The 21,173-nt window shown below is 37.8% G+C and overlaps 1 protein-coding gene across 1 annotated transcript in view; it reads right to left on the bottom strand.

The window, feature by feature from the left end:
* The window catches only part of LOC143963038 (dual oxidase 1-like), a 77,085-nt gene that overhangs the window by 27,667 nt on the left and 28,245 nt on the right, over window positions 1–21,173 (bottom strand). The window contains exons 6-18 of the mRNA XM_077472589.1: window positions 20,957–21,164; window positions 18,349–18,515; window positions 16,139–16,199; window positions 15,716–15,812; window positions 14,404–14,494; window positions 13,200–13,302; window positions 9,101–9,264; window positions 8,311–8,474; window positions 6,741–6,859; window positions 6,073–6,210; window positions 3,736–3,852; window positions 2,659–2,861; window positions 970–1,155 (exon numbers count right to left, since the gene is read on the bottom strand). Coding sequence (XP_077328715.1) covers window positions 970–1,155; window positions 2,659–2,861; window positions 3,736–3,852; window positions 6,073–6,210; window positions 6,741–6,859; window positions 8,311–8,474; window positions 9,101–9,264; window positions 13,200–13,302; window positions 14,404–14,494; window positions 15,716–15,812; window positions 16,139–16,199; window positions 18,349–18,515; window positions 20,957–21,164 — 1,818 coding nt within the window. The remainder of the gene's footprint in view (window positions 1–969; window positions 1,156–2,658; window positions 2,862–3,735; window positions 3,853–6,072; window positions 6,211–6,740; window positions 6,860–8,310; window positions 8,475–9,100; window positions 9,265–13,199; window positions 13,303–14,403; window positions 14,495–15,715; window positions 15,813–16,138; window positions 16,200–18,348; window positions 18,516–20,956; window positions 21,165–21,173) is intronic.

Here is a 21,173-nt window from a genome sequence, read left to right as displayed (position 1 = left end):
GGCAGCACGTAATAGAGTAAGACCGCTGCTTTCACATACAAAGCAGCAGTCTGGTTCTCCAGTGGTCCGACACACAACCCCCTGAACTTGGCACTACTCAGAGAGAAAAAACACTGTTGATTAGAGTTGTTCTACAAGGTATTTAAACCCTCTTTGTTGTTGAAGGATCATATGCTATATGCAGTGCAATTTTAAAAATGCTCCAATGATTACCAATAGTAATAAGCGTATGAGTGGAACATACCTGGCTCAATTGTTCCTAAAAATAATTATGTAGATTTCTCCAATCTTTAGAGAAAAGTGCAATGCATGACTCACAATTGCCAGCACTATTGAATTAAATTATTATCCAAAAACAGATCTTTATGAAAAAATATTCCATAAGCATTTACGTAAGCATCAGTTATCCTCAATCATCATCATTGCAATGGTGAGGAATGTGGCATTCCACCCGGAATAGTTTGCCATTTTATGCTTCACAAATCAGTACTTCTCTACTAGGCCCTGCCCTAGCGTTAACTTCATGCTGGCACCAGCACAGCTGCGCTGCCTTGTGTACATAATGATTGCTGCATCACTATACTCTTCCTTTAATCTGTAGACCAAATAAAGAACCACCTGAAACTACAGTCCCACCCTGTTTCAAGATAGTACTTACACTGAAGCCTACCCTTACCCTATAGTAGTAGAGTCCAGAAAGGAAAGGCCATAAAAAAACGTGCAGTGCCTACCTTTTATGGGTTCCTAGGCAAGCAAATAGCCATTACAGTTTTTATTTTATAAAGATTTAAAACATAAAAGTTACATTTTCTTAAGAAAAGTTAATGAATTGCCCACTAATTGCACATTTACCATGGATTCCCTTGGCTCACTAGTGTGCTAGGTGGCCATTAGTTTACTATAGTATAGTTTACTATAAATCAGTCAATACTGTCAGTTTAAAACAAATGTCATGTTCAGGTTACTTACATGGGAAAGTGAGTGTCTGAAAAATGTTTCCAGCATTATTTGCCTTTGTTTCTTTGAAACTGATTCTTTCAAAATTTCTTTTTCTCTCATCGACCTGACAGTTAATGAAATTCCACCTTTATCAAAGAATTCTTTAAGTTTGTTGAGGAAAGAAGATTGATCTTGTTCAGTGTTAAAAAACAGCACCTAGATCGAAATTGACAAATTGATGTAAATAGAAAACAGACAAATATCTACAAATTTCTGTGCAATATGATCTATGGAGTGTGAATTAGAAATGAAGAAATATTCAAAGCCTAAATCATTTCTGGTTCTCTCATTCAATAACTATCAAGTTCCAAATAAAGGTATGAAAAAAATTAACGGCTCCGTAATGTATCATTGCTATGCATATTCGCTAGCTGGTAGACTTTAATTGCTAACAACAGTTGGTCAGACGGTTGATAGAGCAGCAACTGTTAAACCTGTGGGGTCCTGTCAGCCCTGTCTTTTGGTTCTAAGAGCTATATGTCGACATTGCAAAATAAGGGAGTAAATAGCTAGTCTGCACAATTATGACTTTTTAGGTTTGAACTTTTAAATTCTTACATGGTTGTGGCTGGTTTCCTTTAAAGCCGCGTACACACGGGCGGACTGTCTGGCCAACTTAGTCCGTCGAAACACATTTCAGCGGACAGTCCGCTCGTGTGTGGGCTTCAGCGGACTTTTTCAGCGTGCAGTCTGGCGGACTAAGTATTTCGGAATTTCCGTAATATTGTACGTCCAACTTTGGTTTCAGCGGACAGTCCGCTCGTGAGTAGGCTAGTTCGACGGACTAAGTATGGCGCATGCTCAGAAAGGATTTACACGGCGAAAGGTTGCATTGCTGTGTATTGGACGTCCTATTTCTAGTCCCATCGTACGTGCTGTACACGTCATCGCGCAAGCTTTCGACGGACTGTTTGTTCATCGTGTGTGGTCAAGTCCGTTCATTCAAAAGTAGGACAGACTGTCCGTCGGATTGTCTGATGGACTAAGTTGGCCATACAGTCCGCCCGTGTGTACGCGGCTTAAGATCAAGTGTACCTAAAATTTATATTTTAGTAATGTTCTTGGCAGGTTAAATCAGATGCTGGGTCATTATAATATATGCATCAGGGACTCTAATTCTGAGATATGCCTGCCACAACTTCTTTCAAAGAACCCAAAAACTCCAAAGTGAAAAAATGGTGTCAAACTCCCCTTAATGTTGTGAATAATATAAAATTAATACATTGGGAAACCTAGCTATGAAAAAGTGAGTTAAAACAAAAACTACAATAGCCAAGCTCAGCACTAGAGTCTCCGAGGGACAAACAGCCAGTGGGTGATTCTACCTACCTATACTACCCAAATTGAATGTACAGATGATTTAAAAAAAATAAGAACAAGGTGGAATAGACGTACTGACATAAAGTTGCACTATTCAGTTGTCCACCTAATTGATTCTTCTTTCAAATGTGATTTTATAGTATATAATCTTAATCTCAATAATTAAAAAAAAAAGTTGATGATTCTAGCAGAACATTTTCCTAATATGCTTTGTCATGGCATATACAAAGTCATTTGGAGTGCGTTCTTCTGTCTGTTGGTAATCTATTCAAAATGATTGGATGAAAATAGAGACTACAGTCCTATAGAATGTTTCTGGTAGAAAATCTGAATTCTTACCAGGTCATACTCTTTGGGGATTCTTATTCGAAGGGTTTTGCTTCCAGCATTGTCGGAATGAGTAATCTCCACAGCTTGCTGGGCTTTCAAATGAATTCTCCTTGTGTCAGATTTGTTAGTAGTTACAACTTTAATAACTTGTTCTGGATGCAGCTGAACAAAAACAGGCTGTAATGGCTCATCAGCTCCACACCATTCAGTGGCTAGGATATATTTAAAAAGAAAAGTAAATAAAGGTTTTTCATTTATATATATATATATATATATATATATATATATATATATATATATATATATATATATATATATATTTTTTTTTTTTTTTTTTTTTTTTTTTAATACATTTTTTAAACCATATCTGTTCCAAATTGTGTAAAATGGTGGACATTTTAGCAAATGCAATATGTGATTAGGTTAAGCGGGCCAAATCCATTAAAATAGAGTTTCTCCATAGACAGCCAATAAAACCTGAATGATAGCGTGGGTTGATTTATTAAAAGCAAATAGGCTTCTCACGTTGCAAGGGAATTTTCCCCAGAGCCTAATGAATGAGTTGAAGCTATGCTGACTTCCATAACCCAATCATATAAGCAAAAATACTGTTTTTATTATTATCCTTGCATTTGATTCATTATTCTTTGCAAAGTAAATTTTCATCAAATTCATTAAGCTCTGGGAAAATTTCTTGCAAAGTGTAACTTCTCCTTGATATAGGCAACTGCTTTCATTTTGCTCCGTCTCTTTGCCCAGTTACAGCCAATTAGACACATAGGGGTTGATTTACTAAAGGCAAATATGCTTTTTACTTGCAAAAATACAATTTGCCTTTAGTATATCAACCCCCATGTGTCTAATGGGTTGTAACTGGGGAAAGAGACAGGGGCAAAATTGAAGCAGTTGCCTATAGAAATTAATTACGATTAATCTTTCATTTTTGAAGAAAGTGAAATAATCCAATTGGTTACTGTGGACGCCAGATACACTGATTCCAATTTTCTACAGTGCAAGATTAGTGAATGAAGAATTGACACAAACACAGACATGCTGACAAAACTATTTTGATAACGTTTGGAATACCTTGAAATCCTTTGAGATCACTATCCTGACTGACAGCAGGACTATTATTCAGTTTCTGCATCCGAATAAATGATCTCTTGCGGTATTGTGCGACCGCCACTGCAATAAGTAAACTCACTGCAAACAAAAAAATGATTGCTAAATCTGTATTTTTCCATAATCAAAATAAAATGTTATTTAAAAATAAAATAAACAGTAGTACAATTAAAGTAATCCATTGTTCCACAAGTGCCTGAAAACAACCAAAAAATGCTGAATTACGGTACCAACAGATGCCTAAACATAATGCTATCAATCTTACAACTGCCCAGAGACCATGAGAGCTATACTGCCAAGCTTGGGCTCTCTTCCTACCACACTTTTGATCAATTTATATAACAGGGGTGGGGTCTCACGAAGCAGCAGTTAGATTGGGGAAGCAGAAGTGAGAGATGAAGTTCAATTGGCAGTTTAGCAGCTGCCAGAGACGGGCATCAACAAGAATCAGTAGATTCTTGCAATCAGTTATAAATGCTGCATGCGCAGGGGCGGACTGACCATTCGGGATCTCGGGCAGTTTCCAAGGGCCCTATGGCACTAAGGGGCCCCATCAGGGTTGCCAGCCTCTGTACACACACACACACACACACACACTGTATGTGTGTGTGTGTATCCTGTGTGGCCCCATAATCTATTGCCTGGGGGCCCCATAATCTCCTATTCCCCGGGGGCACCATGAATTTTCAGTCCGCCCCTGTGCATGAGCACACTATATGTGAACAGTTGCAACTATTAGCAGTGTCTGTCAAATCTATGGCCGGTGCCACTACTATTCGTACAGTAACCACTCACCTAAGTGGCAAACTAGCTGCTGCTAAACTAATGTGAGAAAGCTAGTTTCATTACTTTTGAGATGCTGTCAGAGATTGTTTAGGTACCTGTAGAAGTCAAATCAGATGGTCCTGCTGGCAATTTACTAATGTTTAAAAACAGAATACTGCCCATATAAGGTTCTATGCACACTGAAGCTCAAAAAAGCTTTTTCTGGATGCCAGATTGTTGGCAGAAAACTCTGGTTGAAAAACGTGCTTTTAACAGCGTTTTGTACTAGCGTTTATGAGCGTTAGCGTTTATTGGCATTTTCAATAAAAATACACAGAGGACACTCCAAAAATCCCACAGTGCATTCCAAACTCCCACAATGCTTTGAAAAAATAGAATGCCGAACACTAATTAACGCAAGAGTTTATAAGCGTTTATGAGCGTTTGTCGTTTTTTGGCAGTGAAAAACGTCACTTTGAACGCAAATGTCTGGCGTTCAGAAAAAAGCCCATAAACTCCACTCATTAAAGCTAAAAAATGTCCATGTGTGCATGGACACATAGGCTAACATAGAGTGGAGTTTATGAGCTTTTAAAAAAAACGCCCAAACTCCAATAAACTGCAGTTTATGAGCTCCAGTGTGCATGGAGCCTTAAAGTTTGCAACTAACTTTACAGACTGAGTTATTGTATAGAGTTATTGTATTGCTACTTTAGCTTTCACCCCTGTTTTTTTTTTTGTTTTTTTTGGGACAAATAAGGCTTTCTTTTTTGCACAAATTGTTTTACAAAAAGATGTGCAAAACATTTAAAAATGCAAATTTTCTACTTTAATCTGTGTTAGTTAAAAAATAGTTTTACTGTAGATAAAAAGTATATATCTTTTTTTTTATAATTTGTTAAGTTTATAATGATGCTGCTTGTGGTACAAATTAATGTAAATGACATGAAGGTTTTTTTTTTATCAATTTTTTTTAATGTGACACAGAAACTTCCAAATAAAATAAATACTATTTTTTTTTTCAATATTAATGGTTTAAAAATTAGAACAAAAAAAACCCCATCTATATAGGAAGGAGGGGAATTGATTAGGATTAATTAAATGTTAAAGTGTTAAAAAGGAACACATTTTTAAATAAAACAAAAACAAAATCAAACACCACCCCATTCATTCTTATAAGAATAGAACAGTAAATCCAAAGGAACAATAAAGGCATTCATTATTTCTGTGTGATGCTCTGAACAGTGTTTATAAGCACTTTTCAAAATGTTTTTTCTTTTTATTTTTTTTATTTTTTAACAGCAGTGACTACAGCTATGTGCTGTATTGCTTACTAACTCCAGGTTCTTACTTTGCCAGCTGGGAATTTCAAGTAAGTAAGGTGGGGAAAGAGGGACAGGATGTGCTACGCCTGCCCTGTGTACTTTAATAAAGTTACTTGGGCATAGGATGCTTTATGCCCATAACTGGTATACGAAAACTCAACAATTTACATACGTGTGAAATACAGAATAAAATTAGAAAAATTATTCATACCAAAAGGAAAACTGGCGAGAAATACAAGTGTAAATCCAAATCCAACACCACTTCCTTCAAAGTAGTTTGTGAGTATAAGAGGTACGCATGTTTCCAGATTGTCAGAGTTAAGTTGTGTGGGCTGCGGGCACGGATCATCTAGGAATTGAAAATGCATTTTTGTTTGGATTTTTCTAGGTATACAAAAGTATTTTATTTTATACAACATGTTCTCTCAAGAATTTAAATCAGTCAAAGTGTATTTTGAATAAGTCAAAATATTGCAAATGTTTATGCTAGCTACAGCTCACAAAACAGACACACACACCTATAGGATACAAGTGTATATAATTATATAATTACTGGGAGCACAATTTGTTTTTTCCTCATTCATTCATTTTTTCCTCATTGTGATTGCCACCTAATGTTCACTTTATGGCATTTCATGCACAGTAGTATTAAGGGAAGTAAATAAAATGTAAAAAATACTGTAATACAGTAAGAAAAAAATAAATAACTGTAATTCATTAAAATTGATAGCATTACATGCTATAGTTAAAAAAAAATATTAAAATAAAGTCTAATTTGAAATTATGAGCATTTTGTAATTAGTAGTCATATAAATATGTTGTTGTTGCATTGATAATGTTAATAGGGATTTAAAAAGACAGAAAAAGAGACTAACTCACTTGTTTTCCAAACAAAAACATCTTTTTGAAGTGCGGTATCCATTGTCTTAGTGGCAGCTACAATCACATCATGGAATGTCATTTTCTGGATCTGAGCTATTTCAGCCTCTGTAAAGAGACTAATACAAAAATACATTTGTATTGTTTTGGCATTACCCGTATTTCTATATGAATGTCTCCTAAAATGTTTGAATAATTAATAAAGGCAATCTTATTTCACAAATAAAGCACATAACAATTTATTTATTGAACATGAATAATATAAAGTCATTGATGCAAAAATGGCATTAACCGATAGGGAAATTCTTGACATAAAGTAAATTGATTCGGGTATTCTAAATAGTTTTGTTTACTAAAATACTTTGCTGTTCCCCAAAAAGAAAAATCTGACCATACAACCTGGCTGGCCCTGAAAGAAGAGGAGAAACTACTACATGGCTCTCCTCTTAAACCATAGCAGGCCACAAGACACAATGAACAAAGGCCTTTTTTGCACATCCCTGGTCTCGTGGATGTGGGGGAGGGAGGGGGGACTTCTCAGAATCTAGAGACCCCCTGTTTACTCCTTTACTAAAAGTTTTTTTTTTTTTTAACCACTTTATTCCTTTATTCCTTTATTTTTAGTCCTTTATTTAACCACTTTCTCAATTAAAATCCCTAAGGCCGCGTACACACGGGCGGACTGTCTGACGGACTTGGTCCGCTGAAACGTGTTTCAGCGGACAATCCGCTCGTGTGTGGGCTTCAGCTGACTTTTTCAGCGGACAGTCTGGCGGACTAAGTCTTTCGGAATTTCCGTAATATTGTCCGTCCAACTTTGGTTTCAGCGGACAGTCCGCTCGTGAGTAGGCAAGTTGGACGGACTAAGTATGGCGCATGCTCAGAAAGGATTTACACGGCCGAAGGTTGCATTGCAGTGTATTGGACGTCGTATTTCTAGTCCCGTCGTACGTTCTGTACACGTCATTGCGCAAGCTTTCAGCGGACTGTCTGTTCATCGTGTGTCGTCAAGTCCGTTCATTCAAAAGTAGGACGGACTGTCTGTCGGATTGTCTGACGGACTTAGTTGGCCAGACAGTCCGCCCGTGTGTACGCGGCCTAAGTGTAATTTCTGTCTGCTGCTTTGTACCTCTGCTATCAGCATTAATTACTTCTGACAAGGTTTCCTGACACCAAGAGAAAAATGGTGACAGGGCAGGGACCACCAGCAGATTGACAGCCTCAGCACTGTTCATGTGAGCTATATGAAAGGGGGGGGGGGTTGTGCCTCTTCCCACCAATCATCTCTCAGAGCTCTCCTCACTAAGCTCTGCAGAGTGTAACATCAGTTATCCAAATCCTTTCTTCAAACCCCCAGACAAGATTATAAATCCAGTACTTTGAACAGATGCAGAGAAGACTGCAGATAGACAGATACAATTTATGTAGGATGATTTGTTCAATCTCTGTGTATCACCTGAGGATAGGTATTCATTGGGTATATGTAAGGCTTTACAACCACTTTAAATATGGGTCCCTGATCATTTAATCTATATACATATATAATTCATCTATAAGAGCAATAACATACTTGTTTTTAGTATTTTCAAACCAAAATCTGTCTCCATCTCGTAAACGGTAAAATTGATCCAGAATGATTTTTGGTATGAAACGGCCAGCATCCCCATTGATTTCCAGCATTGCACCAGGTATAAGCTCCAGCTTTTCAGTGTCATTGTCATACAAATTTGAAAGCTATAGAAATTAGGAAAGTTAGTGCTTGATATTGAAAACATATTATATCATAAAATATTTCCCTGAACAATTTTCTTTCATTCCACATACCGTAACTAAAATACAATTACAAATGATACCTTATTTTAGAGGGGGAATATACTGTACAGAACAAGTGGACACTGTTTATGTCTCTAGAAAAAGAGATTTATCCTTCACATATGGAAAGCCTTTTTCACAGTGCCGTGAAAATGTGGAATAGACTCCCTCAAGAACTAGTTTGTGTCAGTATTTTTTTTTTAAAGAGCTGGATGCATTCCTAAAAGCACAAAATATAACTGGCTACTAATATTTAGGGGTAATAACACCAGGGGTAGTTGATCCAGGGAACATCTGATTGCCTCCTGGGGCATCAGGAAGGATTCCCCCCCCCCCCCCCCCACTGGAGCAAATTGGAACATGTTTTATTGATTTTATACCTTCCTCTGGATCAACAGTGGGTATTGGTTTGTGTATATGGGGGTATTCTATTGACATTTTTTTATTGGTTAAACTAGATGGACTTTTTTCAACCTGACTAACTATATAACTATGTACTGTAACTACATTCATTGGTGCTTTTGTGCATCTGGAAAAAGTAGACAAACCTTTTGTCTTAATTCAGCGTTGCTGATGTTTTCCCATGTTAGAGGTGAGAATCCATAATAGCTGCTGACTTTGTTATAGTTAGGTAAACCCATGTCTCTCCCACGTTGGATACTTGCAGCTAACAGATCGATACGGGAATATAGCATCTGTCCATACCAATAATCTGGAACAAAATACACAACAAAATATGTCGATCAATGGTGCATATATAAACAAATTCAATTCTTACCCCTGGAACTCTGGCAATAATAAAAAAAAAATTTTCAATGAATTTAAGCAACCTGGCTTATTGTCCCAAAATGTTTTTAGTGGCCTCAGTTGGTGGATTAAGAGATTTCTTTTTCACAATTCAAGCTCTTATAATGAGGTAATATGAATCATTCTCAATCACTATGTGAAAAGGGCATAGACCTATAAGAACCAATCACCTAAATGCAATTACTGCACATCTCACTGCATTTAGAACTTCCTTATTTAATAAACCACTTAAAAAAAAAATATATATATATCCTTTTCCCATTAAGCATGTTATACAGCATTGCTGTGTAATTTGACCCCCCTGTATAACCTAAAATACCTGGCTGATCCTGCCTGGTTCTGCCCTCCCTCCTGTAAACTGACCACAGTTTATCAAGGCTTCTGAGCCCTGACACCGTGGTCAGTTTAAGTGCCTCCATAATTCAAAGCTCTCCTCTGTCCTCCTCTCTCCCCCTCCCTGCCTGTGAGCTTGTGACAGTGCCCGCCTCTTCCCCTCCTGCTACTATTATAATTGTTATACATTTACACAATCCCCTCTGTTACATAACAATATGTGTTCAAGTGCCTGTGCTATATAAAAAAAAATAAGATTTTTACCTTATATCAGAGTGTCTCCCGGCGCTCATGTGACTGCTTGCCTCTCCCCCCCTCCTCCTGACTGAGATCAGCAGGAGTTCTCGGCCTCTCCCGCTGTTGCTGTCAGTCTGGAAGAGGAGAGTGCTGAGGAGAGTGCTGAGGAGTCACATGAGTGCCAGAAGACGCTCTGATATAAGGTAGACATCTGCATTTTTTTTTTTATATAGCACAGACACTGGGACACATATATCGTTATTTAACAGAGGGCATGGCATGAATATACTATAGTGGCTTAATAACCACTTTAATATTTAAATGAAATATTGTCCTGACTGTGGGAGTAAAACATAATCATTATATAAAATGTTCAAACTAAAAAAAAAAAAATGCAAAGTCTAAAGTTTTAACACTGGTTTAAGTTTTTTTTAAGCACCAGATTCAGCACCACATTCATTAATTATGTGTAACAGTGTGAATTCTACTACCTGCAGGTGGATACTTCTGGCAAAAAAAAAAAAATTACTGCAGTGCCTCTTTCATAGCCACCAGGTACTGCCCTGATCAGATGCATTTTGGCACTGTGAGAGTTAAAGGATAAGTTCACCATTAGTAATATGTTTCTAAATAGCACCTGCTGGCACCCCCCAACGACAGTGGGTGCGAGATCTTTCACCGCACCCGCAGTCACAATTTAAAAAAAAAACTGTAGGGGGGCTCTTCACAGAGGACACTGGTGAGTGCTCTAATAGTTCATTGATTTTTCTTGCTCTTCAGTGTCTATATGTATGGGAGGTATGAGCAAACAACTGTACCGGCATTGCACCTGCGATCTACTGATCAAGGGTGAAATGCTCTGAAAGCTACTAAAAAAATATAAATGCAATTTTTTTTTACCTGCATAAATATGTGCATTTCTAAAAGGGGAACATATCCTTTACAGCTGTGACTGCTAGGGTTGTTGGTTCAAACTCCATCAATAGGACTAACACTGCATGGAGTTTGCATATTTTTCCACACTCCAAAGACATGCTGGTAGGTAAATTGGCCTACATATATGAATGCGAGGTAGGGACCTTAGATTGTAAGCTCCTTAAGCATAATATATATAAATATATATATATATATATATATATATATATATATATATATATATATATATATATATATATAAATATAAATATATATATATATATATATATATATATATATATAAATATAAATATATATATATATATATATATATATATATATACTGTATATGTGTTAATTGTTGGTGCTATATAAATGCCTGTAATAAATAAAATAATTGTAATATGTGCTCTGTGAATGACAGAGAGGGTAGGAATGGGTTGGTGAGCAGCACAACTTTTCTCAGTAGTAGAGGCTACTGTTAACCTTCACAGCACCAGAAGATAGCTGCTTGGGGTAATATCAGGCAGCTATGATAGAGGCACTGCTGAGAGGATTTTTATCAGAAGGAGCAATTTGCAGGTAATAGCATACACACACCAATAGTGGCGGCTGGTGGAACGTTTTTTTGGGGGGCGGCAAACAGTATGCCACAACCCCTTCACCCCCCAGGAAGGTCAGCTGTTTGGTCGGTTAGTCAGTCAGTTGGTAGCTCTTACCCCATCATGGGGGGAATCTCCTGCTCGGCGGCTGTGGCCTTCCTTTCTCCTGTGCTCCATGGGTCATCACGGTGACAGCGGTGGCGGCGGCTTGCGTTTCCTCCCTCCACCTTGGCGGCCAATCAGGAGTCTTCTCTTTTAAACCAATCATAAAATGTGTCTTACACCCGCTTCTGATTGGCCGATTGAGGATCAGTGTTTCAACAGTGAATATTCATGTAACGCACTCTCTGCAACCCTAGCCCACCCTATTTTGAAGCCTATTAGAGTCTCTGGCTCTAATCAGGTACTTCAAATTAAACCCTGGCCACTGTAATTCATGTGCCCAGTGCCCTGAAAGGGGCTGAATGCATGAATACATGGTGCCCGTGGTGGCAATGAATAGAATCATGCTACAAATGAATCTATCCATTTCATATAGGGGGTGGCCTGGAGAGAGGGGCAGCACCCGGGTGCCCCTAATGGACGGGCCACCACTGCTGACACCAATACACATGGCTAATATGTTCGGTGCTATATCCGTCAAAAAATAAACGTCAGCTTTAAATGCAGTAACCCATTATTTATTACAGTTGAAATAAAGCAATGGCATGAAATTGCAAGGGTTAAATGCAAAGGTTAAGTTGCAAGGGTTAAATGCTAATTCTAGGGGTAGACAAATAATGGCATAATACTTAACCTTTTCCTTACTCTGGCAGGCTCCCTCTACCTGTGCAACTGGTCTTAGGAAGCCTCCTCTCTAAAGCACATACAATGCAGGAATAATAGTCTTGCATGGTACATGATGTCACTGAGGGACTGGCCACAGCCTGGAGCATCAGGTAGAAGAGGTGATTGCTGGAGCCTGTGAAAGTGAGGAATAGGGTAAGTAAGTTAATGATAACTTAAAGGGATTGTAAAGTGAATTATTATTATTTTTTTTTAAATAACAAACATGTTATACTTACCTCCACTGTGCAGCTCGTTTTGCACAGAGTGGCCTCGAACCTGCTCTTCTGGGGTCGCTCGGCGGCTGTCTCGGCTTCCTCCCTCAGATGCTTCTCACGCTCATGCGAGCTCCCTCGCATGGTGAGAAGCATCTGCGGGCATGCTTCCGTGATACAGCCGGTGGCTATAGCCGCTCTCTGTATCACACGGCCCCGCCCCTTGGCGCTCCGCATCAGTGGATGTGATTGACAGCAGCGTGAGCCAATGGCTGCGCTGCTTTCCATCCATCCACTCCAGCCAATCAGCGGCCAGGCTGAACGGTGGAAAGGACGTCGGGGGACGAGCGCGGGACTTTCGAGGGGTGAGGTAAGTAAAACGGGGGGCTGGGGGCGCAGGCACTGTCAGATGTTTTTTCACCTTAATGCATAGAATGCATTAGGGTGAAAAAACATTTACCTTTACAACCCCTTTAACTAATGCAGTATGGGGGGATTCCACAGGGTTTTTCCCATCCCAGAGCTGGGCTTTAATGTAAGTAACACCTGAACAACCACAACATACTGTACATATAATCACACACATAGGTTGGACTTGATGGACTTGCGTCTTTTTTCAACCTCACCTACTATGTAACTATAAGTGGAACCATCACAGCATGTATTTTCATTGGTTAATATGCACGTTTTTGTTATTAAACTTTATAATGTACCTCTTAAGTCTGAGACCATAATACTGTCTTCTTTTTCCGCTATTTGTGAACACATGCCCAGCAACAAATTCTCAATATCATTGGCGGTCTTCAAGTTTGGATTCTAAAATTGGTACACAATTAGAAATGTAAACCCAATTAAATCAATGCAAATCATCAAAAAATGATTTGTAAAGATAGCAATATCAATATAGGAAACTACTGCATATCACATTATGGACATAAGCAATGAAACTTGTGATATAGTAGGGTGAAAGTGCCAAAGCAAGCAATATCATAATTGATTCCTCATTGAGGAAGCCATTTACAAACCCATAGTATGTTTTCCTTGATTGATGAAATATTGCTTATTATTTACAACATTAATTAGTCTGATTAGGCAGCGTGTTATCTTTTGAGGAAACAGATTATGAGGATACCAATACACGGGCATATCTGGGGAATGGAAACAGTCATTTTAAGTGTTCATCAAAATTTATAATATAAAATCTAAACACTAACAAATAGTTGTGGTCTTATAAGCAGTTTGGAAGCTTGGTATGGGGGTGGAAGCTTTAGGATCTACCTGATATGGAACATTGGGGCTTATTACCAAAGGCAAATCTACTTTGCGCTACAAGTGCACTGCTCTCATGTAACTCATTTTCAGATCACATCTAACAGCAGTGCAGGAGTATCGTAACACAAGTTTTTAAAAAAGTTAATGCAATATGCCTGTCACTATGACTGGTTTTGGAAGTAATAATTTATTCTTTGATGTTCTTGTAACTTTAGTAAATAAATAGAAAACATTGTCAGCAGTCAAAATAAGCCACGTAGAAGTATGTACCACAAAACCCGGCATAAAACTGTCATTTCCTACTTTAAGAAAAAGTAAAGTTTAGGGAAAGAAAAAATATAAAGACATGAAGCTTAAAGTGGAACTATACTCACTCCAGCTCCTGCGATGTGGCGTCCCTGAGTTCCCCGCCCGGGCAGGGATGACGTCTCTTTCAGGCATGTTTGGTCAGATTTGGAATTGCCAAATTTGTTCAGTGAGCTGCACATTCGTGGCTCACCGTACCAGGGTGGACAGACAGGTAAGTTACTTTAATGCACAAGAGACAAAGCATGTCTCTTCGGCATTAAAATACCTGGCTGTTTGCCCATCTTTAATTCTGGCCTAAAGTTCCACTTTAAAACAATTTTCATTTTTTAATCCAACCTGTCTGCTCCAGTAATTGTTGCACAAACGAAGAGCAGGATACGTCTTATTGTCTAAGCCTGTGACATTCAGAAAATTGCAGTCCTTGTCCCTTTAGACAAAACACAGAAATAGTTGTGATTAGTACACTTAAAGAAACACTTGGGCACAAAATGTCACATGTGATGGTCAAATTATAATAACCTCTGATTTACATGGAGATCTGCCAGATTTATTTTAGGAATCGAAAAAAGAAAGTATATTTAAGCTGAATTGTTTATGACTATATATATAGTAGTTCCTCCTACTGAACTGCTTTGACTGTTATAGTGTGTGTAAGCTAATATGCCACCTCCTTTTGGAAGGCTAAATAAACGGCTTGGAAATATTCCTATGTTCTTTTTAGGCAAGCAATGTTTTTTTTTGTGTAGTCCATTATTTTTGCCACAGATAGAGAAATCTCCGGGGAACAGACTGGTTTGTGATGCACTGTAATTGAGTCCTTAGCTTAGGACCTGGGCAAGATATCACTGTACATTTGTGGGAGTGCTGGTTAGACCAGACTGGGGTGCTTCACTGTATGTCTTGTAATGAGCAAAGCATGCCATGGATCTGGCAGGCTCCATACTAAATTATCCTTGTGGACTTGGTAAAATAGTTTACGCATTCCCCTGCCTCTCCTTTACAGTACAAGTGAGGCATATGCAGCCAAATGCACAATCCTATTACATTACACTATAGCTGTGCACTTGGGGTGTGCCAAGTGTGCCTGGGCATCCCCCTGGGTTGTTCCCCCCCCCCTCCGCAGTGCTGTTGGCTTCCCTTCTTCTTCTCTTCCCCAGGCCACTACGAGGGATGTTTAAGGATGAAGAGCAGGGAAATGAGCTAATCAATAAGTCATTTACCGGCCCCTTACTTTTTTAAATGAACACAGAGAACATGCTCACTCACTGTGTTCAGTCATAACTGAAGCATAGCAAACTGTGTGTATGAAGTATGTTTCAGTTTGTGAATGAACAGGAAGGCGCTCAGCACAGAGCAATTCCCATGTATTATTATTTTATTTATTATTTACTGTACAGCACAGCTGAGGCTACAGAGAAAGACAAGTGTGTTTGAGCTTTATGGGGTGCATCCTAATGCAATAGGCTGGAGGCACCTATGCATTACACTATTATTACTAATGGTGCCGCAGGGCTTTAACCAACACAAGCATAAACATTTTTGTTAATAGTGGTAGAACATGTATACAGTCATACATATTAGATACATTTGGTATATTGGCACCAAATTTTGTAAACCGAATTGAGGTAAATTGGAAGAAATACAATACCTCATATAAACTCCTGAAGGCATCATGGTGTGTATCATTTGTGTTGTTAAAGCAACAAATTCGGGGGATACACCTGGATCCACATGCTGATTATAGCCTAAAAGTAAAAATCAGAGCTTAAAAAAAGTTTCCAAGAATATTTGTAATAAAAATTAAAATATTAGATATTGTTATAATAGTTTCTAATCTTATATGTTTTTTTTTTCCTACAGTGTAATATATAGTACATTGCACATAACTGTATGCATGTGACCACTAGACAGTCACTTACAACACTGGCATTTGTAGGTTAGAAGCACAGACCAACTCATGTCTTAAAAATATAGCAAAAAGTTTCTGAAACATATATATTTATTTTTAACTTTTCTATTACAATGTATCATTCAAAATGAGCACACGCAGAAAAATACAACATTTTATTACCAGTGTAATTCTGTACATCACTTGATAGAAATGTCGGCAGCCATTCATAAAAAATAATTCTCTAGAACAGAAATGTAAAATACAAATTAACAATGTATTATATTACTGTTATTATTATTATTAATAATATTATTCAGTATTTATATAGCGCCAACAGTTTGAGCAGCACTTTACAATTACAACATGAGGGCAGACAGCACAGTTGCAATACAATTCAATACAGGAGGAATCAGAGGGCCCTGTTGATTAGAGCTTACAATCTAAAAAGGAGTGTCAAAGGATTTAAACCAAAAACCCTAGGGTTGCTAGGCTGAAGTACTGACCACTTAGCCACTGTTCTGCCCACTCTAAAGGCAAGGGTTTTCAGGGATTGCCTAAAAGTGGACAGAGTAGAAGATAGTTGGACAGATTGGGATAGGCAATTCCAGAGGAAGGGAAAGGCTCTGGAGAGGTCAAGCATGGGAGAAGGTGACAAGAGAGCTAACGAGAAGAAGGCCTTGGGAAGAAAGAAGAGAATGATTTGGTTTGTATTTTGAGACTAGGTTAATTATGAGCTGAGGGCAGAGTTATGGATGGCTTTGTAAGTTGTTGTTAGTATTTTGAATTTAATTAATTAATTTGGTGGGTGAGCGGAAACCAGTGGAGGGATTGGCAGAGAGGGGTGGCAGAGAGGGATAGCAAACACTGAATGGCTTATAAGGTGGATGATTTTGACAGCAGTATTCATGATGGACTGAAGTTGGGATAGTCTATGTAAAGGTAATCCAATGAGTAGGGAGTTGAAGTAGTCAAGACAACTGATAATCAGGGAGTGAATTAAAAGCTTGGTGGTGTCATTGGTTAAGAAGGGGCATATTTTGGAGATGTTCCAGAGATTGAGGTGGCAAGATTTGGAAAGTATTTAGATGTGGGGCTGAAAGGAAAGTTCAGAGTCCAGGATTACAACTAGCACCCTGGCATGTGGGGATGGGTTAATAGTTATGCCATAAATCTTGACAGAGATTACATGGGAAGGTGCATGTTGGGGAGGAAATATTATGAGCTCAGTTTTGGAAATGGTGTGACATCCAGCCATGTCCGTTAGTAAATGAGTGACATGTGAGGAGATTTATAGCGTAACCTAAGGGGTAGAGACATAGATCTGGGTTTCATCAATGTAGAAATTGTATTGAATGTCATGGGAGGTCCATGGCATTCAAGACAGGGTGGAGGTGTAGATCAAGAATAGGAGAGGTCCATGAAAAGAGCCTTGTGCAGAACAGAATCCCAATGGAAACAGGAAGAGGAGAGGAGGAGGTAGCATTGTAAGTGACACTGAATGTGTGGTGGGATAATCAGGATGAGAACCAATGAAAAATACAGTTACGAAATCCAAAGAAGTGGTGAGGGTGAGTGTATCCAGAGAGGACGTCAGTGAACTGTTGTAGTGTAGTGAAATGTTAGCCAGTAAGTCATCAAGGAAGGTTGATACCAGTCCTGGAGGCCAGTAGATCACAGCAAATCTCAGAGAAACTGGAGAAAATAGAAAATTATATGTGCCACAAATGTGGAGAGGGACAGAGAGGGAGGAGAATAACAACTGAAAGGTGCTTTCTGGGGATAGAAGGATTCCAACTCATTCCTCCACTGCGTCTGGGAGAGTGAGACCAGAGAAGGCCACCATGAGAAAGGGAAGCCAGAAGAAGCAGAGTTGGATTCATAAAGCTAGGTTTTAGTAACAAGTAGATTAAGGTGGTTTACTTTCTTATAATACATTTTTAAAATTGATATTAATATGTTATTATTCTATTAAGATTTCATAATTATCTTTGTTATTTGTTAACTGAAATAGTATTATATGCTTTTAAAAGCTATTGCTAAAAGGACTGAAGATTGAATAGCAATTTTCATGTTTAGAATTCTCTGAAACAGAGGCCCTCTCGTTTTTGTACTGCAAAGTTTACAAGAAAATCCCTCCATGATAACTAATGGGAAGAGTTTGACAAGTATTTCTTAATAATAGTATTCACTCTAAAATTCAGTGTGCAGGGAAATCAGAGTAAACAAATTCAATACAGGAGAGGAGCCAGTAACGCTGTGACAGATGGCAAGTAAGGTTGGATTCAGTACCTTTTTTCAACTAGATTTGTTGTGAAATGTTTTCCCTGCAATAAATATTCAGTGCACATTTATCCTCCCTGTACCATGGAACAATAAAAAGAGTGTTTTACCTGATAAACAGCAATGACCCATTTTCTGGCATTCTGAAACAAGACTTCATCAGACCAGTCAGAATGATTAGCTGCTAGTAAATTTGCCAGGTAGTTATGGTACCTGTACCAGACAATACTTTGAGCCTGACGGAATGGACTTTCATTGGCCATAACATTACCAAAGCCTGTTTTTCAGAAACAAACAGATATTTTAATTTTATATGACAAAAAAAAGGAGCATAGAAAATAGATTTTAAAGACATCTTGTAGTGAAGAGCATGTAGCCTATATGGGCTCTACTTCTTAAAATAATATGTCCCTGGCTGGCATGGTAGTGCAGTGTCTTTACTATTTCCTGACACTGACCAGGAAAAATAGGCAGATGAGGATTTTCTATTTCATTCTTACTTCCCTTGCTTTGAACTTGTTGGTTGTCAGTCATTCTAAAAGCACTGACGCCAGCCAATTAGAACTTTCAAAAGGAGGTCATCAATGGAGTTATACATGTTCTTCTTTGAGCACAGGTTCAACAGACCATTTATTCAAAAATATTCATTGTGGATCTCTGATGATCATCTGGTATTCATTCTGAAATTCTCTTTGATATTGCTGCTCTTAGAAAATAAATACTATATAGTGTTTTTTTTTTATATTACGGCTATAAAATATTTTCATAGGAATGGGAAATCTACTTTGGTAATACGCAATTTTCTTCTTAGATTTAGGCATAGAGTGTTTTTGTTATAAGTACCCTGTCTGTGCATATGCTTCTGCACTACAAGCCACCAAACTACTTTTATTTCTACAACAAACCAGTCATTTCATGACTTTGCAGGGATGGAGGTTGTCCACATAATATACATCAACAGAAACAAAATTATTTCAAAAAAGCTTCTGTAATATAAAAATATATGATAGCCAAGTTATGGCCTGAATTATACAGTACAATGTAAAATGGAACAACAATGGAATACAACAGTATGACTATAAGGCCTTTTACACACTGGAGTAAAAAACACCATGTTTTTTACTGATTCATCTGAGCATAGGTGCATTGTTGTCTATACACAATGTACACAGCTGTATAAAGATCAGTAATACATCAATGACTACAGAGCCCTAAAATAAATATAAAACATTTTTCATTTGAGTGTAGTAACATAAGCATATATGTATGTATTATATATGTGCATATATTGCAACACTGGCTTCAAGTGAGAAGAGGATGAAGAAGAAATGATGTATGTATATGCATACGCCCATTTATGCAAGGTCTTTATGGAACATTTTCTGTCAACAAGATCCTGAGTATAAACATCAGTAAATTATTATGAACATGTGAAAGCGGCCTAAATGATGATCTTTTTACAAAAGTTAATAGTGTTCATTACTTAAAATGTATGTTAGAGTAGGGTAGGGGATGATATCTGTGTCCCATTGGGGAGATTTCCCTTCCCTTTCTGTCCTAGGGAACAAACAGGGAGTGCGAAGAAATCTCTCCAAAGTGAGAATTCCAGTCTTAAACTACATGGATTGAAATTCAGCATGTTCATGACAAGTCAATCTTGTTGGGAAATGTTTGATCGATCAGCACATGCAGCTACTGTAATTTGGTGTAGCACTAAGCAGTATATTCTGATAGTGGAGGTGTCCCACTGTCAGAATACAATGATACATTGGGGAGGATTCTCTCATTCACCTAGAAACAAACCAAAAAAAAAAAAATGGAACCATGTATGGCCAGCTTTAGACAGTTGTCCTGGCACAAGTGTCCTCATTTTCCCTTTAACCATCTGTTTCAGTGTTTCAGTTCTGGATTTCTGATCACTTTGTGTATCTGTGACAGTGGCCACCAGGACAAACAAAGAGAGTGAGTAGAAAATTAGATAGCAATAACAAATTGAGAGAGGTTTTAACTTCTCCTTACTTTCTCCAAAACTCACTCTCCATAAAAGTTTCAGCGATAATATACTTTAAAGCGGTAGTAAATCACTGGGTGTTTTTTTTTATGTTGAAATAATGTTGAATCATGTTGAAATAATTTCGAATGCATTCGAAATTATTTCAACATGATTCGACATTATTTCAACTGCATTCGAAATTATTTCAACATGATTCAACATTATTTCAACCGCAGTCGAAAATATTTTGTGACCCGACTTTAGGGCCATGTATCTCGGGGTCTCTAGCTCTCGGGGTCTCTAGCTATAAGTGACCCGAATTCGGTAGAAAACTAAACGAAATCCGAAAACGAATTTAAGGAAGTTAACGAATATAACTAAACGAAATTAATGAATTAACGAATTAAAACGAAATGAAACTAAACAAATTTTTTCCTTTTGCACATGTCTATTGCATAGATATTTATACAGTACGCAGAAACAAAGAAAACAAATACATTTCTACATTAGGCTAATTATATTCCTACATTTGTTTAAAAAAAATTATATATATATATATATATATATATATATATATATATATATATATATATATATATATATATATATGGATATTGGAGACAGTAGTTGTCTCTTTAAAATACAGAAAACAAGAACTTTTTGTGTGCCTTTTTTTAGTTATTAAACATTTTTATACTTCAAAAGAGAGCAATGCAAACACTTACTGTAGATCCCTTCATCCCCTCTTTCTCCAGTGGAAGGATCAGGCACCCGAAAAACTGGAAGACTTTTTTTGGCATAAGGTGGAAAACTATCATTAGTACCAGGAACAGAAGCCAACTTTCCTCCAGAGAAACTTCTTAAAGCATCACTCCAAGAATGAGAGGGACCATAAATGGAGCTGCCATCAATCCAGGCTGTCACGGAGTTGAGCTGGAAAAT

This window comes from Lithobates pipiens, unplaced genomic scaffold (assembly GCF_037356315.1).
Source record: "Lithobates pipiens isolate NorthernLeopardFrog02 unplaced genomic scaffold, aLitPip1_a1.2 Scaffold_8, whole genome shotgun sequence".
NCBI lineage: Eukaryota > Metazoa > Chordata > Amphibia > Anura > Ranidae > Lithobates > Lithobates pipiens.
The sequence above is the reverse complement of the archived record's forward strand: the minus strand, read 5'-3'. Positions and strand labels throughout refer to the sequence as shown.